At 45.3% G+C, this 17,894-nt stretch overlaps 1 protein-coding gene and 1 pseudogene across 2 annotated transcripts in view; one reads left to right on the top strand and one right to left on the bottom strand.

The window, feature by feature from the left end:
* Positions 1–1,378: 1,378 nt before the first annotated feature.
* Positions 1,379–2,883, bottom strand: LOC101035059 (3'(2'),5'-bisphosphate nucleotidase 1-like; annotated as a pseudogene).
* A 6,403-nt stretch (positions 2,884–9,286) lies between these two features.
* Positions 9,287–17,894, top strand: part of CAPN8 (calpain 8) — a 76,703-nt gene continuing 68,095 nt past the window's right edge. The window contains exon 1 of one of the 2 annotated variants that reach the window (XM_074385242.1): positions 9,287–9,624. In XM_074385242.1, the coding sequence (XP_074241343.1) occupies positions 9,388–9,624 (237 nt within the window). In that variant the 5' untranslated portion in view covers positions 9,287–9,387. The remainder of the gene's footprint in view (positions 9,625–17,894) is intronic. The other variant, XM_003930316.4, reaches the window with a different exon arrangement.

Raw genomic sequence — 17,894 nt, 5'->3', positions numbered from 1 at the left:
GCGACTGAGAGGCTGTGGATACCACCTTCCTAGCTGATTTCACCTCCAGGTATGCTGTGGGAACAGGCTTGTTAGATTTGAGGCTTCTCGGGCAGGATTCTTAACTCATAAATACCTCCCTCTCTACCTGCTGTGGGGATTCCTTTTTTTACTCTTAATGTTCAAAATTGGATTAATTATAATCCTTGATTCATAATACTCTCATTATTATTAGTCAACACATGGCTTTCTTTCTTTTTTAGGATTAAATAATTAAAAAAACTTTTCTCATAAATCTGTTTCATCAGCATATATAATAAGATCATATGTATTCTTTTTTTTTTTTTTTTGGATGGAGTCTCGCTTTGTCACCCAGGCTGGAATGCAGTGGTGAGATTTCAGCTCACTGCAACCACTGCCTCCTGGATTCAAGCAATTCTCCTGTCTCAACCTCCCAAGTGGTTGGGATTACAGGTGTGCACCACCATGCCCAGCTGGTTTTTGTATTTTTAGTAGAAATGGGGTTTCGCCATATTGGTCAGGCTGGTCTCGAACTCCTGACCTCAGGTGATCCACCTGCCTCAGCCTCTCAAAGTGCTGGGATTACAGGTATGAGCCATCACACCTGGCCCATATGTATTCTTAAGTGAAGTAGAAACATTTTTAAATTACTGTGAAAAAACAAGAGTGAGATTCCAGGAACAATTGTGCCCTAAAGAAATCTGGTTTAAAAGATAGGAATGCTGATTGAACAATTGACCTGAATTGTCAATGGGAACTAAACTTTTTTCTCATTTCTCCACCTAAATCAAGAAAAACAAATATAACATACTGAGTTTATAAGTTCTCCAGATGTCAAAATTGGTCTGATTGATTAATCAAGTTAAATTATTTAAATCTATTTTCTATTCCTAAATATAATAACTAAATATAAATCACTGCTCAACAATGAATAAAGGTGGAACTCTAATTCTATCTAATTAGTTTTAAAATGTATTATTTTGAGAACCAAGTCTTTCTCCTATCCAAGTAAATGAAACTTACGGTACTTTTTTGTTTTTCGTTTTGTTTTGTTTTGTTTTTCTTTTTTCCTGAGACAGGGTTTTAACTCTGGTCACCCAGACTGGAGTGCAGTGGCAAAGTCTCCCTTAATGCCACCTGTGCCTCCCAGGCTCAAGCGACTCTCCTGCTTCAGCCTCCCAGTTAGCTGGGACTACAGGCATATGCCAGGATGCCTGGCTAATTAGTATTTTTGTGGAGATGGGCGGGTGGGTGGTCTCACTATGTTTCCTAAGCTGGCCTCAGACTCCTGGAGCTCAAGCAGTCCACCCACCTCGGCCTCCCAAAGTGCTGGAAGTACATGCATGAGCCACCGCGCCTGGCCAAATGAAACTTTCCTTTAAGGAACAAGTGAATTTTTAACAGATTCTGGAACTCAGCTTGCATAGTAGTCATAATTCCTCGATGTGGTCAGGACTGCTGCAGAGTTCATATGCTTCACATCCTTGTGGTACTGAAGAACATTCCCATAGATATCAATTAATTTGCTTCCCATAGCATGTAAAATAACTTCTGGAGCACATGCATCCCTCTTCTTACAACCAGGACTTACAAATACATAAGCAGAGGCTATAATCTTATTTCCTGCTCCTACTCACAGCACCTCATCGGGGTTTATGGCAGTAACACAGTCCGTAACCAACTTGTTGCTATGGGATCAGGTAGTTGTGATCATGTGTTTCCCAGCGGGGACTTCTTTCAGCTCAAACCCAAAGGCACCTAAACCTAAAACTCCCCAGATTGTCCTCCCCAGCACAGCATCTGGTCCTGCCTCATAGTTGTAATATGGCTGGTTAATCATTCCTGCTATCACTTTCCTTCATAAGTAATTTCAATAAGAACTGTTACATTGTCAAGAAGACCACTGCTGTATTTCTTGGTTCCATCCAGAGGATCAACCCAGACCACAAGATCTTTAGCAGCACTGTACTGCGACGGGCGTGGTTGTTTCAGTATTTCCTCCCACTGACCGTCTTCAGTCAGCTCTTGATCCACTTCCTCAGAAGGCAGATCCTCTTACCCTATAACTGTTGGTTTGGGGGATTTCTGGGCCAATGAAGAACATATGCTCCTCTGTACCAATCAGTCAGCTTTGGTTGCCCAGGTCTTCTCCACAATACCCAGGTCTCCTCCAGTAACAACACATCTGACTATCATTTCTGCAAATTTGGAGCAATAGACTATGCTGAGGCTACCAACCACATCAACACAGTGTTGCTGGAAGCCGTGATAAACTGGACACAAACCTGGAACAACGTTGGATCAAAGACACTTCAGAAGCAGCAAAAACACCTTATTGAGACCCAGGTCCCTCATGTTGTCCAGTAGGGCACTTTTGCACAGCCAAAAGGTCATTCGGGGCTGGATGGCACCCCTACCTCAGCTACTGAGCATGTGGGAAACTCCACGCAATGGCTGTCTTTTTAATTTCTTTAAGTTATTATTAATAGTATGACGAACTGGGTGCAGTAGCTCATGCCTGTAGTTCCAGCTCTCTGGGAGGCCAAGGTGGGAGGATCACTTGAGCCCAGGAGTTTGAGATCAGCTTGGGCAACATAGGAAGACCCCCATCTCTATAAAAAAAAATACAAAATATTAGCCAGGCATGGTGTTATGTGCCTATGGTCTCAGCTATGTGGGAGGCTGAGATGAGAGGATCAACTGAGCTCAAGAGGTCAAGGCCGCTGTGACCCACGATCACACCACCACACTCCAGCCTAGGCAACAGTGTGACTGTCTCAAAAACAAAACAAAACATATGATGAATTCCTATGTATCCACCACTCAATCCAAGAAGTAAAAAATTACCTGAAACTTACATCTCTCTGTATGCTCCTCCCTCATGCCGGTTCCCACTCTTCAGGGTGAAAGGGACCACTATTCTAATCTTTGTGTATATATTTTCTTTTTTTTTTTCATGTATTTGTATGCATGCTATATTTTCCACATTCAAAATTTCTCCACTAAACAGGCAAAAGAGGAAAGCCCTTTACATGGAGAAGAGCTAATATACACTCCTTGAAAATAGAGCCTGGCTGTTTCCCATAGTAATTTTATTAAAAATGTTAAAAACTGGCCAAATGTGGTGGTTCAAGCCTGTAATCCCAGCACTTTGGGAGGCTGAGGCAAGTGGATCACTTGAGGTCAGGAGTTCGAGATCAGCCTGGCAAACAGGGTGAACCCTGCCCCGCAGGCATCTCTACTAAAATACAAAAATTAGGTGGGTGGGGTGGCAGGCATCTATAATCCCAGCTATTTGGGAGGCTGAGACAGGAGAATCACTTGAACCTGGGAGGCGGAGGATACAGGGAGCTGGGACTGTGCTACTACACTCCAGCCTGGGTGACAGAGTAAGACTCCATCTCAAAAAAAAAAAAAAAAAAAAGAAAAGTTAAAAATTCCTCTTTAAAAAAAAAACTGAATAAAATGAATGATCAAATAAAACATGTCATGTTGATCTCTGGCATGTTACCAAGCACCCCAGGTGGCATATGTCCCCAGTGGCAGAAGTTAGAGAGCCACTTCTGGCAAGGCATCTCTGACAGGCTGAGAGAGGTACAGGCCTCTGGCAGAGGAAGTCAGGGGCTGCCTGCTTATTCATATGACCGTAGGTCAATGTGATCTTTATTACAGACTCGTGATAACTCTCTGGGCAGCTATGGCAGGAAAGTGCTATGTAGACCTTGCGTTCTATTCAAATGTGTGTTTTTGCAGCACTGCTTAGTCATACCAGGTCAACAGGATCTGTAGGCCTCTAGGGGGCAGTCTCAGCTGGCCTTGACTGAGCCCTTTCCTGCCAAGATGGAGGCCTGAGGTGTGACCCCCTCAAGACGCCATGGGCGATCCTGCAGACCTGGAGAGGGAGTGAGCCCACACACCTCAGCTCATCCAGCCTTCTGGTTAGGTAGGGTTCAGTCTTGCAGTTCCAGAACTCTTTGCATGTGCGTGGTGCTTGATATCCTACGTAGACCGGAGGGCAATCGCTTCCTTACAGACCACCTACCAATGCTTGGATCACAGCCAGCCTTCCCCTCTGTAATGCCTTTTTTCTCCTTTTCAATTTTAAAATTGAGATATAACTCACATAGCATAAACATGGCCAAAGCGTACATTTAAAGTGTGATGTTTATTTGAGACAGTTCTCGCTTGTTCATCCAGATGGGAGTATAGTTGTATGATCATGGCTCATGGCAACCTCAGCCTCCTGGGCTCAAGCCATGCTCCCAGCTTAGCCTGACAAAGTGCTGGGATTACAGGTGTGAGCCATGGTGCCTGGCCTAAAGTGTGATTTTTAGTTGTGCAACTATCACCACCATCTCATTCCATAATATTTTCATCATCCCAAAAAAGAAACTGTGTAACTATTAGCAGTCAGCCCCACTTCCCAATCCCTGGCAACCACTACTTTACTTTCTCTATGGTTTTGCAATTCTAGGCATTTCATAAAACTGGAATCGTACAACGTGTGGCCTTTTGCGAATAGGTTCTTTTCCTTTGCATGTCTTTAAGGTTCATCTGTGTTGTAGCATGTAACAGTATTTCACTCCTTTTATGACTGAATAATATTCCACCATACACATATACCACATTTTGTTTATCCATTTGTCCATTGCTGGGCATTTAGGTTGTTTCCACTTTTTGGCTATCCTACGGGCATTTACATACACTTTTTTTTTAAACATACCTTTTCAATTCTCTTTCAATCCTTGAAGTGGGATGTTACTCAGAGTTACTGCGTAACTCTGTGTTTAGCATTTTGAGGAACTGCTGGACTGTTTTTCAAAACAGCTGTACCATTTTACATTTCCACCAGCAATGTATGAAAACTCTGTAATTCTCTTGACACTGGATTCAGCACTTGCTTGCCTTACAATTCTGAAATTGTCGGGCCCAGGAGAGAGAATTCTGCAGTTAGCTTTCACCCATCTTTTCCCCGAAGTTATAGTTATGCAAGACAACAAGCTTTGCAAACTTTAATCGTCTGAAAAGAACACTTGGACCCCTGGGTGCAACGAGGGTGATTTATCTTCCTTTCTAAGGGGATAATACAGCCTTGATCCTTTTGACTGAGAGGAGCCGTGTATGGATACAGCTCAGCATTCCCGCTTGGCTGGTGTGCACAGAGAAAGAGCAGCATTCACCTGGGCTGTTTGCTGAGAAGTGTTCTTATTAAGGAGGTGCTGCCAGGCGCATGTCAGGTGTGTGTCTGCACAGCCTCACCAGCCTCTCAGTAGATCCTCAGGCTGCCTGGCAAGGAGCTGGTGCTGTCTCCAGTGGTTCCTGGGGTGTGAGGCTGGAGAGACATCTGTCCAGGTAGACAGAGACAGTGGGTGCAGACTGCTTCCTCCTGGGTACCTGGCTGGAGAACAGGCAGTCATTTGCTGTCTGCTCACGAGGCACTGGGGAGCAGAGACTTCTCGGCTCCCCTTGCGGTTCTTTTCATGCCTGGATACATGAGGGCTCTACTAGCAGTGGCTCAGACCGACAGCCTCGACGAGAAAGGGTTTGTTTGCGCAGCATCTGGATGTGGGAGTGAAGCAATTCAGGCAGGTGGAGTGGGAAGGAGATTGCTAACGCCAAAGGAGTTCCCTTGTGCAGAAGGAAATTACCAGCTGTGCTTATTCTGCATTTGGATGAAGGAAGGGCTTGCTCATTTTAGTCCATCTAAGGGGAATGTTTCTAGGAGGTGTAGGGGAGAAAGAGGCCAGGAAAACAATCCCATAGGATCCTTGTGGATGAACTAATGACCCTGCCCAAAGGTGCCAGGTCCATTATACCCGGTGCACATTTATCCACAGCACATCTCATACCTGTGGGTGTTTATTCATGCATCATATATTTATTGAGTCCGTACTAAGTTCCAGGAGCTTCTGGGATTCAGGATTACAACAATGATAAAACAAACAGGGGTAATTGTCCTCATAGAGATCAGAGCCGTGTAGGGTAGAGAGGCATTAATTAAATGATTGCAGGAATCAGTGCCAGGCAGGGTTTTGCAAGTTGCTATGAGAGTGTATGAGAGGGGAAAATGGCTTAGTATGAATGTGGAGTTGTCCAGAAAGCCTTTCCTGGGGCACCCAGGTCTACTGGATGAACAGGGTTGGGCGTGGGGAGACGAGCATTCCAGGTGGAGGGCACAGCAGGTGTCAAGCCCTGAAGCGGGACAGAACACAACATTCCAGGAATGGAAAGAAAGCCAGGAGGGGTGGATGGAGCAGGAGGAGAGGTAGGCAGTGCCAGCTGCTCAGAGTCTAATGGGCTGTGCAAGCCCCCCTCCCCCCACCTTGCTCTTCTCCCAGGAGCAGTGGGCAGCCATTTGGGGGTTTTAAGCTTGGTAGTAGACAGCCAGATTTGCAATAACCATTCAGTGTTGACTCAATGAAGTTGTGGTTCTGATTTTAGGGGTGGTTGGGGCCACCTAAGTGAATCAGGGTCAGCTGTACAGACTGGTGAAAATATAACTGTGAACACTAGATGAGCTTAATAGTGGGCAGATGTGGAATCAAGGGGAAAGGGATGTTGAGGGAAGGAAGATGGGGTCCCTAAGGCGGCATGGACCATATCAAGTCTTTCTGATGCTAGCTTTAGCCTCTGAAGGCCATTCTGGCCTTGCATTTCTTTTTCTTATTGTCTCTCACGGTCATCCAGGCTGAAGTGGGTGGCTCCCTGCAGCCTCAACCTCCTGACTTCCTGGGCTCAAGTGAGCCTCCTGCCTCAGCCTTTTGAGTAGCTGGGACTGTAGACATGCACCACCATGCCTAGCTCATTTTTCATTCTTTTTTTTTTTTTTTTTTTTGGGACCAGGTCTTGTTATGTTGCCCAGGCTGGTTGAGAACTCCTGACCTCAAGTGATCCTCCTGCCTCAGCCTTCCGAAGTGCTGAGATGACAGACCTGAGCCAACATGCCTGGCCTGGCCTTGAATTTCTGATGAAACCTGGGAAGCTACATTTTTTCTGAATACCTGGGGAGTGACTGTTCTTTCTACTTGCTCAGACCTACCCACCAAGCTAAGTGCTTAACACACGGACTGCCACTGGCTTAGAAGGTCAGAGTTGGAGGCCTCAGAGGTCGGCTGGTCCAGAGCTTCTCAGAGGGCCATCCCTAGACTCTTGTATTGGCATCATCTCTGGGGCAATGGTTTAAAAACTACAGATTGCTGGGTGTTACTTTAGATCTCCTGAAGTAGAACTCTCTTTTTGGGGCAATGGGGGTGGAGGATTTATGGCAGCACCTATTAGAGGAATCAGCATTTTGAGCGAGTGTTCCGGGGGATTCTTCTGCACACTGTATTTGTTTCTTGTGGCTGCTGTAACAAATGGCCACAAATGTAGTAGCTTAAAGCAACATAAATGTATTTTCTCACCATTCTGGAGGCCAGAAGTCCCAGGGCTGTGAAGTCAAGGTGTCGGCAGGCCCACGCCCCTCCAACGGCTCTAGGGGAGAATCCATTCTGCCCCTTCCAGCTCCTGTGGCTGCTGGTGGTCCCTGGAGTGGGGCAGGATCTCTCTAACCTCTGCCTACCTCATCTCATCACCTCTCCTTTTTGTATATCATCACATGTTCCTCTGCCTTCCTCATGAGGACACTGGTGCATTTAGGGACAGGATAATCTCCCCTTGTCAAGATGCTTAACTTAGTCATAGCAGCAAAAACCCTTTTCCTAAATAAGGGAATATTTATAGATTCTCAATATTAGGACCTGGTTTCTTTGGGGGACCATTTTCTAGTGTGCCAAAAAAACTGAAGTTCTAAAAGCATTGATGTGGTTGGCATCCTTCTGGTAGACCTGATATAGGAAACTGGAGCCCAGAAAGAAGTGACTAATCCAAGGTCATAAAGCTTGTAACTTACTTCTGAGACTAGAATCAAGGCTCCTGATTCCAAGGCCTTTCTGGGAATCCTGGCTCCAAGGAATAGTGATATCTGATGTTCACTGAATGTCACTTCAATACTGTTCTAAGCAGATGACCTGTATGTCTCATCACTTTTCCAAACAACCCTTTGAGGTAGGCTCTCCTATGATCTTCCTGTTTATAGATGAAAAAAAATTTAGGGCGGGAGCAGTGGCTCACTTCTGCAATCCCAGCACTTTGGGAGGCTGAGGCAGGTGGATCACGAGGTCAAGTGATCGAGACCATCCTGGCCAACATGGTGAAACCCCGTCTCTACTAAAAGTACAAAAAATTAGCTGGGCGTGGTGGTATGTGCCTGTAGTCCCAGCTACTCGGGAGGCTGAGGCAGGAGAATTGCTTGAAACCGGAAAACGGAAGTTGCAGTGAGCCGGGATCGCACCACTGCACTCCAGCCTGGTGATAGAGCGAGACTCTGTCTCAAAAAAAAAAAAAAAAAAAAAAAAATTAGGAGAAAAGAGGTTAAATAACTTGCCTAACACGACAGAGTGAATTACTGGTGGAGCTGGGATAGAAACCAAGGTAGTCAGAGGCCAAAGCCTTCACTCACAGGCGGAACCTCTGCCAGTCAGGTTTATTCCTAATCTGGCCCGTGAATCGCCACTCTCTGATATTTTTTGCCTTCCTAGGAAATATGGATCCAAACTTTTCTGGCAGGAAAGGAGACCCCTCTAACTACTTGCCTTCTTGCTCAGAGTCATGCCTCCAATTCCTTGCTGAATATCTGCTTCAAGCTGCACAATGAGCCTGCTCATCTCAGTCAATGGGATTGATGCAAGACAAGCAGGTCCTGCAAAAGGCATGTGGAGAGGATGGCAGGGTGGGGGTCAAGGTTCTAATGGATTGGTCGGGTGTGGTGGCTCATGCCTGTAATCCCAGCACTGTGGGAGGCCGAGATGGGTGGATCATAAGGTCAGGAGCTCGAGACCAGCCTGGCCAATATGGTGAAACCCCATCTCTACTAAAAATATGAAAATTAGCTGGGCATGGTGGTGCATGCCTATAATCTTAGCTGCTCAGGAGGCTGAGGCAGGAGAATCACTTGAACCTGGGAGGTGGAGGTTGCACTGAGCCAAGATTGTGCCACTGTACTCCAGCCTGGGTGACAGAGCAAGACTTCGTCTCAAAAAAAAAAAAAAAAAAAAAAAAAAGATTCTAATGGATTTCTTAGGCTAATGGCCTGGGATGGGCCCTGGAAGGTTCCCAGCCCCCAGATTGTTTGCAAAAGGCAGAAGAAGAAGGTGGGGCAAGTTTGCCTGCACCTTGGGTACATATTTGTCCCCGGCCATGACTCACTTCCTTCTGGAACAGGGCCTCAGGTGAAATGTTTGCCTGCTCCACCTCCCTTAGCGCCTTATAGCTCCCCTCCCAGTGGGGCAGGTGTCTGAGAATACGGTGCAGTCCTGCCCTTCTGTCCACCCTACGGAGCCCACGGTCATGGCAGCCCAGGTGGCTGGTGTATCTAGGCAGCGGGCAGCCGCTCAAGGTCTTGGCTCCAACCAAAAGGCTGTCAAGTACTTGGGCCAAGATTTCAAGACCCTAAGGCAACAGTGCTTAGACTCAGGGGTCCTATTTAAGGACCCTGAGTTCCCAGCGTGTCCATCAGCTTTGGGCTACAAGGATCTGGGACCATGCTCCCCACAAACTCAAGGCATCATCTGGAAGCGGCCCACGGTAAGGAAGTGGGCTTGCGTTGAGTGACGTACAGGGTGGGGGGCCTTACGTCTGATCAGGAGGAACTGAGGGAGAAGTTGAGGCTGTGGGTCCTAAGTGTCTGGATCTCATAATTCAGACCCCTCCACCACCACCTTTTGAACTCTTTTTTTTTTTTTTTTTTTTGAGACGGAGTCTCACTCTGTCACCCAGACTGGACTACAGTGGTGTGATCACAGCCAGCTTCAGCCTCCACCTTCCTGGGCTCAGGTGATTTTCCCACCTCAACCTCCCAAGTAGCTGGGATTACAGGCATGTGCCATCATACCTGGCTAATGTTTATATTTTTTGTAGAGACAGGGTTGTGCCGTGTTGCCCAGGGTGGTCTTGAACTCCTGGGGCTCAAGCCATCTGCCCACCTTGGCCTCCCAAAGTGTTAGGATTACAGTTGTGAGCCACCACACCTGGCCTGGACTCTTGTTCAGAGGCAGTGAGGTATAGAGAGAAGAGCATGAATGAGCTTTGGAACCAGGAAAGTGGGATTCGAATCCAGGCTCTGTCTGTGTTGTCTTGGGAAGGTAAACTCTGTGAGCCTTGCTTTTCTCATGTGTAAAATGGTGTTTAATGGCACCTTATTTTTCAGGGTTGGCATGAGAATTAGAGTTAAATCTCAGAGCATAGTGCCTGGAGCATAATAGATGCAGAATACATAGTTGTTATTATTGCATATGGTCCCTAGGCAAGTGCACAGTGGAACAGCTCAATGCTAGATATGGTCAGCCCGCTGGTAAATTGTGAAAACATCGTTGCTGAAAGGTGCACAGTTGCTTAAGGTCATGAATTGACATTGTTCCATCAGGCCTGAGTGGAGAGGGAGCTGGGAGCCGGGGCTCAGTGGGTGTGGATGGAAGGCAGGGTCTCCTGGATGCAGTTACTGATACTACCCAAAGCTCAAGAACAAGGGATGGAGAACAGTCCTCCAAAAACCTAGGCCCATGAACTATCACTATGCAACACTTGTCAAGTGATTTAACCTCAAGGATTGATAACCTCCTCCAGATAGAGTGGTTGTGAGAACTGAGCTCATCCATCCGAAGTGCTCTGTTCAGTGTCTGCCCTAACAGCGTCTCAGCAGAGGGGCTATGAAATGACCCAGGTACCTTTTGTCTTCTAAACCATGACAGGGAAATCAAGTCATGGTTCTGATTTTCTTGACAGTGGTTGAAAGGGAAGATAAAGGGAGAGTCTACTTCTAAACTGGTCAAAATTACTGTCTAACCCCAGCTACCTCTACCCTTTTTGCTTTGATCCTGCTGATTTTACATAACAGTTTTCACCTCTGAGAATAACTCCTTGGCCATGCTGCCCTCTTGCCCACTGTGGTCCGTCTTCCCATCCCCCTCTGAAACCTTCGGGGTTGCCCTGGTATGCTGATAAAATCCGGATTGGGAGTCATGATTTTATATTCTAATTTCAAGAGTTGACAGCCACATTTCATTTCAATAGACAGTTTTTTGAGCTTCTGTTTTGTGCCAGGCATGGGCTCTGCACTGATTGGGAAGGTGGTCAGGGAGAAACTGAGCAGTGGGCTGTGGTTTCAGCTCTGGAAAGTGTAGGGAGACACAGGTGTGAGTAGAGGACTGATGACCAAGGCAGAATGAAGTAAGAACTCTACAGGGGCATGAATGATGGGCCGTGGGAACCTGGGTTGTCACCCCTGGGTGGTGAAAAGCCTCAGGGAGGGGTGCCATTGCAGATCCCAAGGGTTTTGTGGGAGGGGAAGAAGGGGGAGAAAATTTTCCTTTGAGACCAAAGTCAGGTATCAGTTAACCTTTGCTTAGTTTTTCTCCTTTCTTTGAAATCCTTAGAACCCTTACCTCCTTAACCACATAGCCTGTTCCTACCCAAACCGTGTCTTCCCCTGTTCTCGTGGTCTGTGGAAATGTGGTTATCGTAGACTGGATATGTTCGTTTGTGTCTGTCAATAGAGGAAGTAAAATTCAGAGCATGAGGCAGTGGAACCTGAGTAATGGGGAAGGTGAAACTGAAGGACTCCTATTTGGAGTTTTCAAGTGTGTGTTGAGTAAATAAATGTGTGTCAGGATTTAACTTCTTCATCCCTAATCATCAGTGAAAAATTATCACACAGCTGCTTTTGGCCAGGCTCATGCTCAAGTACCAGAAGGGTATACTAGAGGGTGCAGACTTATCCTTTAACATCTTACAGATTATTGAATAGACTCCAGAATCAGTAAAGATCCTGATCCTATCTCTGTCAGGGACATGCACTAAATCCTGAGAATATTAGCCTGTTCCTAAATGCTTCATTATTATTTTTTCCTCCCAAGAGGCCTCTCAGGGGTTTGCAAACTGATGGGGCATCCAGAAATGTGGTACATTATAAGTTCATTTGTTGCATTTACTTATTTATTTTTAAATTGTGGTGTGATACACATAACACAAAATTTACCATCTTAACCATTTCTGCATGTACAGTTCAGTGGCATTAAGTACATTCCCACTGCTCTGCAACCATCACCACCCTCTATCACCAGAACGTTTTCTATCTTGCGAAGCAGAAACTAAATACACGTTAAAAAACTCCTCATTCCTTCTTTTTCCAATTTCTTTTTTCTTTTTCTTTCTTTCTATATATATATATATATATATATTTTTTTTTTTTTTTGAGACAGTCTCATTTCGTTGCCTAGGCTGGAGTTCAGTTGCACCATCTCAGCTCACTACAATCTCTGCCTCCCAAGTTCAAGTGATTCTCCTGCCTCAGCCTCTAGAGTAGCTGGGATTACAGGCACCCGCTATCATGCCCAGCTAACTTTTTTTATTTTTAGCAGATTCGAAGTTTTACCATGTTGGTCAGGTGGGTCTTGAACTCCTGACCTCAGGTGATCTGCCCACCTTGGCCTCCCAAAGTGCTGGGATTACAGGCGTGAGCTATTGTGCTTGGCCCTTCCCCCCAAGTTTTGACAACCAGTGTTTTACTTTCTGTCTCTATGAATCTGACTGTGCTAGGTACCTCATATAGGTGGAATTACACAGCATTTGTCCTTTTGTGACTGGCGTAACTCAAGATAGCATAACATCCTTAAGATTCATCCGTGTTGTGGCATGTGTCAGATTTTCCTTCCTTTGGAAGGTTGAATAGTATTCCGTGGTGTGTGTAGACCACATTTTGTTTATGCATTCATCCATTACCGGTCTTCAGTTGCTTCCTTTTTGGCTATTGTAAGTCACGCTGCTACAAATATGGATATACAAGCTTCTCTTTGAGACCCTGCTTCCAATTCTTTTTGTTATATACCCAAAAGATATGAACCATGGCTGGATCATGTGATAGTTCTATGTTCAAGCTTTTGAGGAGCTGTCCTACTGCTTTATACGGTGGCTACGCCATTCGGCCTTCCCGCCGGCGGTGCACAGCTTCCTCTTTCTCCACGTCCTTACCAGTGTTTGCTATTTTAGTTTTTTCTTGAGATGAAGTTTTGCTCTTGCCACCCAGGCTCTAGTACAGTGGTGTGATCTTGGCTCACTACAACCTCCACCTCCTGGGTTCAAGTGATGCTCCTTCCTCAGCCTCTCCAGTAGCTGGGATTACAGACACCCACTACCATGCCCAGCTAATTTTTGTATTTTTAGTAGAGATGGGGTTTTGCCATGTTGGCCAGGCTGGTCTTGAATTCCTGACCTCAGGTGATCTACCCACCTTGGCTTCCCACAGTGTTGATCTTATAGGTATGAGCCACCGCACCAGGCCATTTTCTGTTTTTTTGATAGTAGCCATCCTAATGGGTGTGAGGTGGTATCTCATTGTGGTTTTGATTTACATTTCTCTAAAGATCAGTGAGGGTGAGCATCTTTTCATGTGCTTATTGACCATTTGCAGAAACGTCTATCCAAGTTCTTTGCCCATTCTTTTTTTTTTTTTTTTTTGAACAGGGTCTTACTCCGTTTCCCAGGCTGGGTTGCAGTGGCAGAATCTCAGCTCACTGCAACCTCTGCCTCCTGGATTCAAGTGATTCTCGTGCCTTAGCCTACCAAGTAGCTGGGACCACAGGCTTCCACCACAATGTTCAGCTAATTTTTTGTATTTTTAGCAGAGTTGGGGTTTCACCCTATTGGCCAGGCTGGTTTCAAACTCCTGGTCTCAAGTGATCGACCTGCCTTGGCCTCCCAAAATGTTGGGATTACAGATGTGAGCTACCTCACCCAGCCCCTTTGACCATTTTTAATTGTGTTTGCTTTTTCATTTCACTGCTGCTTTTGAGGGTGATTTTGTACTTCTTCAGTGTTGGGGTGTTAAGTCAGCTGCCTAAATGTGACTATATGATCCTCGTTCCCACACGGATGTTAATTTCTACCTGCCTTTGGGGGAAAGAAGATGAGATGGGCTAAACATATATGTACACATGTTTTTGTCCTCTCAGTAATAAAATAAAGCTTGATACCTAGATGTTTTCTAAAATCATACCATTTGACATTACTGCCCCTGCTGAGTGTTTCTGCTTATTCTTAAGCAATTGAACAAAGATTTGAGCTCTTGTCCCAAAGGCTTTAGGACAAGTTTGCCCAGAGGAAGGTCTCAAGGTCAAGCATGGGTTCTCAGGATGCGCTTTTGGTTATTCACAATCCTAACGCCATTTAGGGTTGGGTGAGAACAGCAGTCCTGTCACAAACAGCGTGGTCGGGTATGCGACATCAGCGGGCGTTCTTAGCAGGTACATTTTTGTATCTTTCTTTTCTGGCTTCCCCTCTGTGCTTGGTCAATGCCCAGCCCAGGTCCTGTGGTTTGAGGAAGGCCCAGCACGAATGGGCCCTGGTGCAGCGCAGTCAATGATATTCTTCCCCGAAGTGTCCACTTTTTTGGCAATTAAGTGGTTTATTGATCTTAAGGAGAAATACACCAAGACAGCAGTGAGGTGATGTCAGCTGCATAGTAAGGACCCAATTTAAGGGAAATGTCAAGGGGATGAATTGTTAGGAAGTCCTAACAATTAGGATAAGGATGAGGGTGAGAGGCCTCAGCTTGGAGTTTCCTCTCTTTCTTCAGCTGCCACATCTTGGATTAGTGAATCTGGACTTTGCAGTTCAGCCATGATTTATTGCGTGCTGGTCGTGTTCAGGTGCTGGAGAGGGGTCGTTGTGGAGCTTTGGCTCATGAGGGAGAGACATATGGACAAGCGGACAGCCGCCAGGCAACAGAATGGTTAAGAGCATGGGCGTGTTAGTCAAGTGGATCAGGTTTCTGTCCCCTCTGCGCCATTTGCTAGCTGAGGAACCATGGGGAAGTTACTAACCATCCAAAGACTCAGTTTCTTCATCTATAAAATGGGTATAAGAATATTACCCACTTCACTGTTTTTTGGGAGGCTTGGGTTATTGGGAGGCTTGAATGGGAAAATCTAGCTATTACTATAAGACAGACTATCCAGAGGATGAAAGAAATGGAAATAGGAACACAATGTATGGGAGTTTGGAGGAAGAAGCAGTTAAATTTGACAGTGGAATTGGGGCAGGTTAATGACTGGAGACATTTGAGTTGGGCTTGTTGGTGAGGAGAATCAGGAGAGAGACTGAGGAGAAGCACAGGTGTGGGCAGAGTACTGGGTTGTGGCAGTGCGTCGGGAGCAAGTGTATTCAGAGGAAGATGGGAGTCCGTCGTGAGAATCACTCACTGTGGGAAACTGACAGATGAAGCTGGAAACATCTAATGGGGCCAGATCGTAGAGGGACAGAAGTGCTGGGCCAAGCAATGTGGTTATACTTGGAGGTGATGATGATGATGATGGCAGCATCCCTGGGGGTTCTAAAGGTACATAGCCAGAGCTTGTGAAGTGCAAACCGAAACTATCAGACATGGTTAACGCTGTAGGAGAGCAGTGTGGCCAAGCAACCATCACTGAGAAAGTGTGGGTTTCAGCCACTTTGGATGACTGGATTCAGTCTTGGATTTCTGACTGATACCTGTATTTCCTTATGCCCCGTCATCAGAGGCTGATCCTAGGTTAGAGTAGTTTGTATTTATGGAGTGTTTTGAGATCCTTGCTTGAGTAATAGAAAACAGTCTTACTAAAAAGGCATGATTGTTATTAGGAAATATAAAAAAGGATTCCAAGTGCGGGTAGGTGGAGCCTGCCTCTTCACAGAAGTCTGCGTCTTTAAAACCTCTGGGACTGCCAATTCCTTCGTATCTTTGATCTGTGTTTCAACAGGAACTTAGTAATGGGGAGAAGACTTGGGGAAAGTTCTTTGGGGATCACAGTGAGATGGAATATCCTTGAAAAGCTGGGGACCTTTTTATTTTTCTTTCTTTCATATTTATATATATTTTTTGAGACAGAATTTCATTCCGTCACCCAGGCTGGAGTGCAGTGGCGCAATCTCAGCTCACTGCAACCTCTGCCTCCTGGTTTCAAATGATTTTGTGCTTCAGCCTCCTGAGTAGCTGGGATTACAGGCACACACCACCATGCCCGGCTAGTTTTTTGTTGAGACAGATTTCACTATGTTGGCCAGGCTGGTCTTGAACTCCTGAACTCAAGGGATCAGCCCACCTTGGCCTCCCAAAGTGCTGGAATTACAGGTGTGAATCACTGTGCCCAGCCCAAAGCTGGGGACTTTCTGTGGTATCTGAAAGATTCATGCAAACTATTAGTTATGGCATTTCTTTTTTTTTTTTCTGGGGAGTGGGCATTTTTGAATTATACTGAGTATCACATCGTAAAATGGACATCCCATCTACCTACAAACCACTTAGCACTATTCTGTATATTTCACTTTCAAGTGTCTGTAGCCTTTGCCAATCACTCTTCCAACCAGAACTCAAAATTTTAGCAGAGCTTGGAAGGTCTATTAGATATGAATCTAATGAAATTCTATCTCATGAGCAATGTGACACAGGTAATTGAAGATACAGCTGAGGGAGTTATATTGGAAGCATCAGCATATTCTACAGTTAATAGTTGAAGCCATGGGGTTGAATGATGTCACTGAGAGAGAACACTTGATGGGGTTACTGCTCTATGAAATGGGATAATTTCAGAGGGTTGAGGACCAAGGGCCGGGGGATCTCTGATACTTAGGGGTAAGCACAGTAGGGGAATGCACAAAGGAGACTGAGGAGAAGTGCTCAGAGACTTGAAGAGAAAATCAAGCGTGAGTGAGGGTGTGCAAGTCAAAGGAGCAGAGTTTCAGAGAGGGAATAGCCAATGGTACCAAATGCATAGAGAAGTTAGTTATTATTGGTGACTTGGGTGAGAGGAGTTTCATGGAGCTATGGAGGTGGAAATCAGATTTCAGGATACTGGTGCATGAGTGGAGGATGAAGAACAGGAACCTATTTATTTGTCTATCTATCTATTTATTTATTTATGTATGTATTTATTTATTTATTGAGACAGGGTCTCACTCTGTCGCCCAGGCTGGAGTCCAGTAGTGCAATCTTGGCTCACTGCAACTTCTGCCTCCTGGGTTCAAGTGATTCTCCTGCTTCAGCCTCTCGAATAGCTGGGACTACAGGCACCTACCACCATGCCTGGCCAATTTTTGTATTTTTAGTAGAGACAGGGTTTTGTCATGTTGGCCAGGCTGGTCTCGAACTCCTGGCCTCAGGTGATCCACCCGCCTCGGCCTCCCAAGATGCTGGGATTACAGGCATGAGCCACCGTGCCCAGCCAAGAAACTATTTTAAGAGCATTTTTAAGAAAAGAGATTCTTCCAAACCCCTATTGAGTGTACTGTCTTTTCTTCCCTCTTGATGATGCAACCTTTTCCTTCTTTTTTTTTTTTTTAAAACAACATTTAAATTAAAATTCTTTTTCTTTTTCTTTTTACTTATTGATCTTTCAGAACCCTCTGCCTTTTATTTGCTGAACAATGACTGCCTGGAGACTGGGAGCTCTCAAGTACCCAGGTGAACATTTGCAGCTCCACGCTTTTACAACACCCAGATTGGCTGGTGCTACTTTTCTCTTTAAGTTGCTATCAGAGATTGCAAAAGACTGAAAAGGAAGAAACACAAAAAACAAAAGGTCCATCACTAAAGGACCTTTATTTACAAATAAATAAATAGCAACAAAATAAAAGAGCTAAATAGCTTGTGATACTTTTAATGAAATTACAAAGCTCTCTATGTAAGAAAAGATGCATGTACAAGACATATGTGATAAAAATGTGTATATGTATATAAATGTGCTTTTATATCTGAAGACAGTTTCTGGAGGTAACACTTAAGAAATGTTACCAGTGTGGACTTCAAGGTGGAAGGGATTTTGGGT

The sequence above is a fragment of the Saimiri boliviensis genome, chromosome 14 (assembly GCF_048565385.1).
Source record: "Saimiri boliviensis isolate mSaiBol1 chromosome 14, mSaiBol1.pri, whole genome shotgun sequence".
NCBI classification, from domain to species: domain Eukaryota; kingdom Metazoa; phylum Chordata; class Mammalia; order Primates; family Cebidae; genus Saimiri; species Saimiri boliviensis.
The sequence above is the reverse complement of the archived record's forward strand: the minus strand, read 5'-3'. Positions and strand labels throughout refer to the sequence as shown.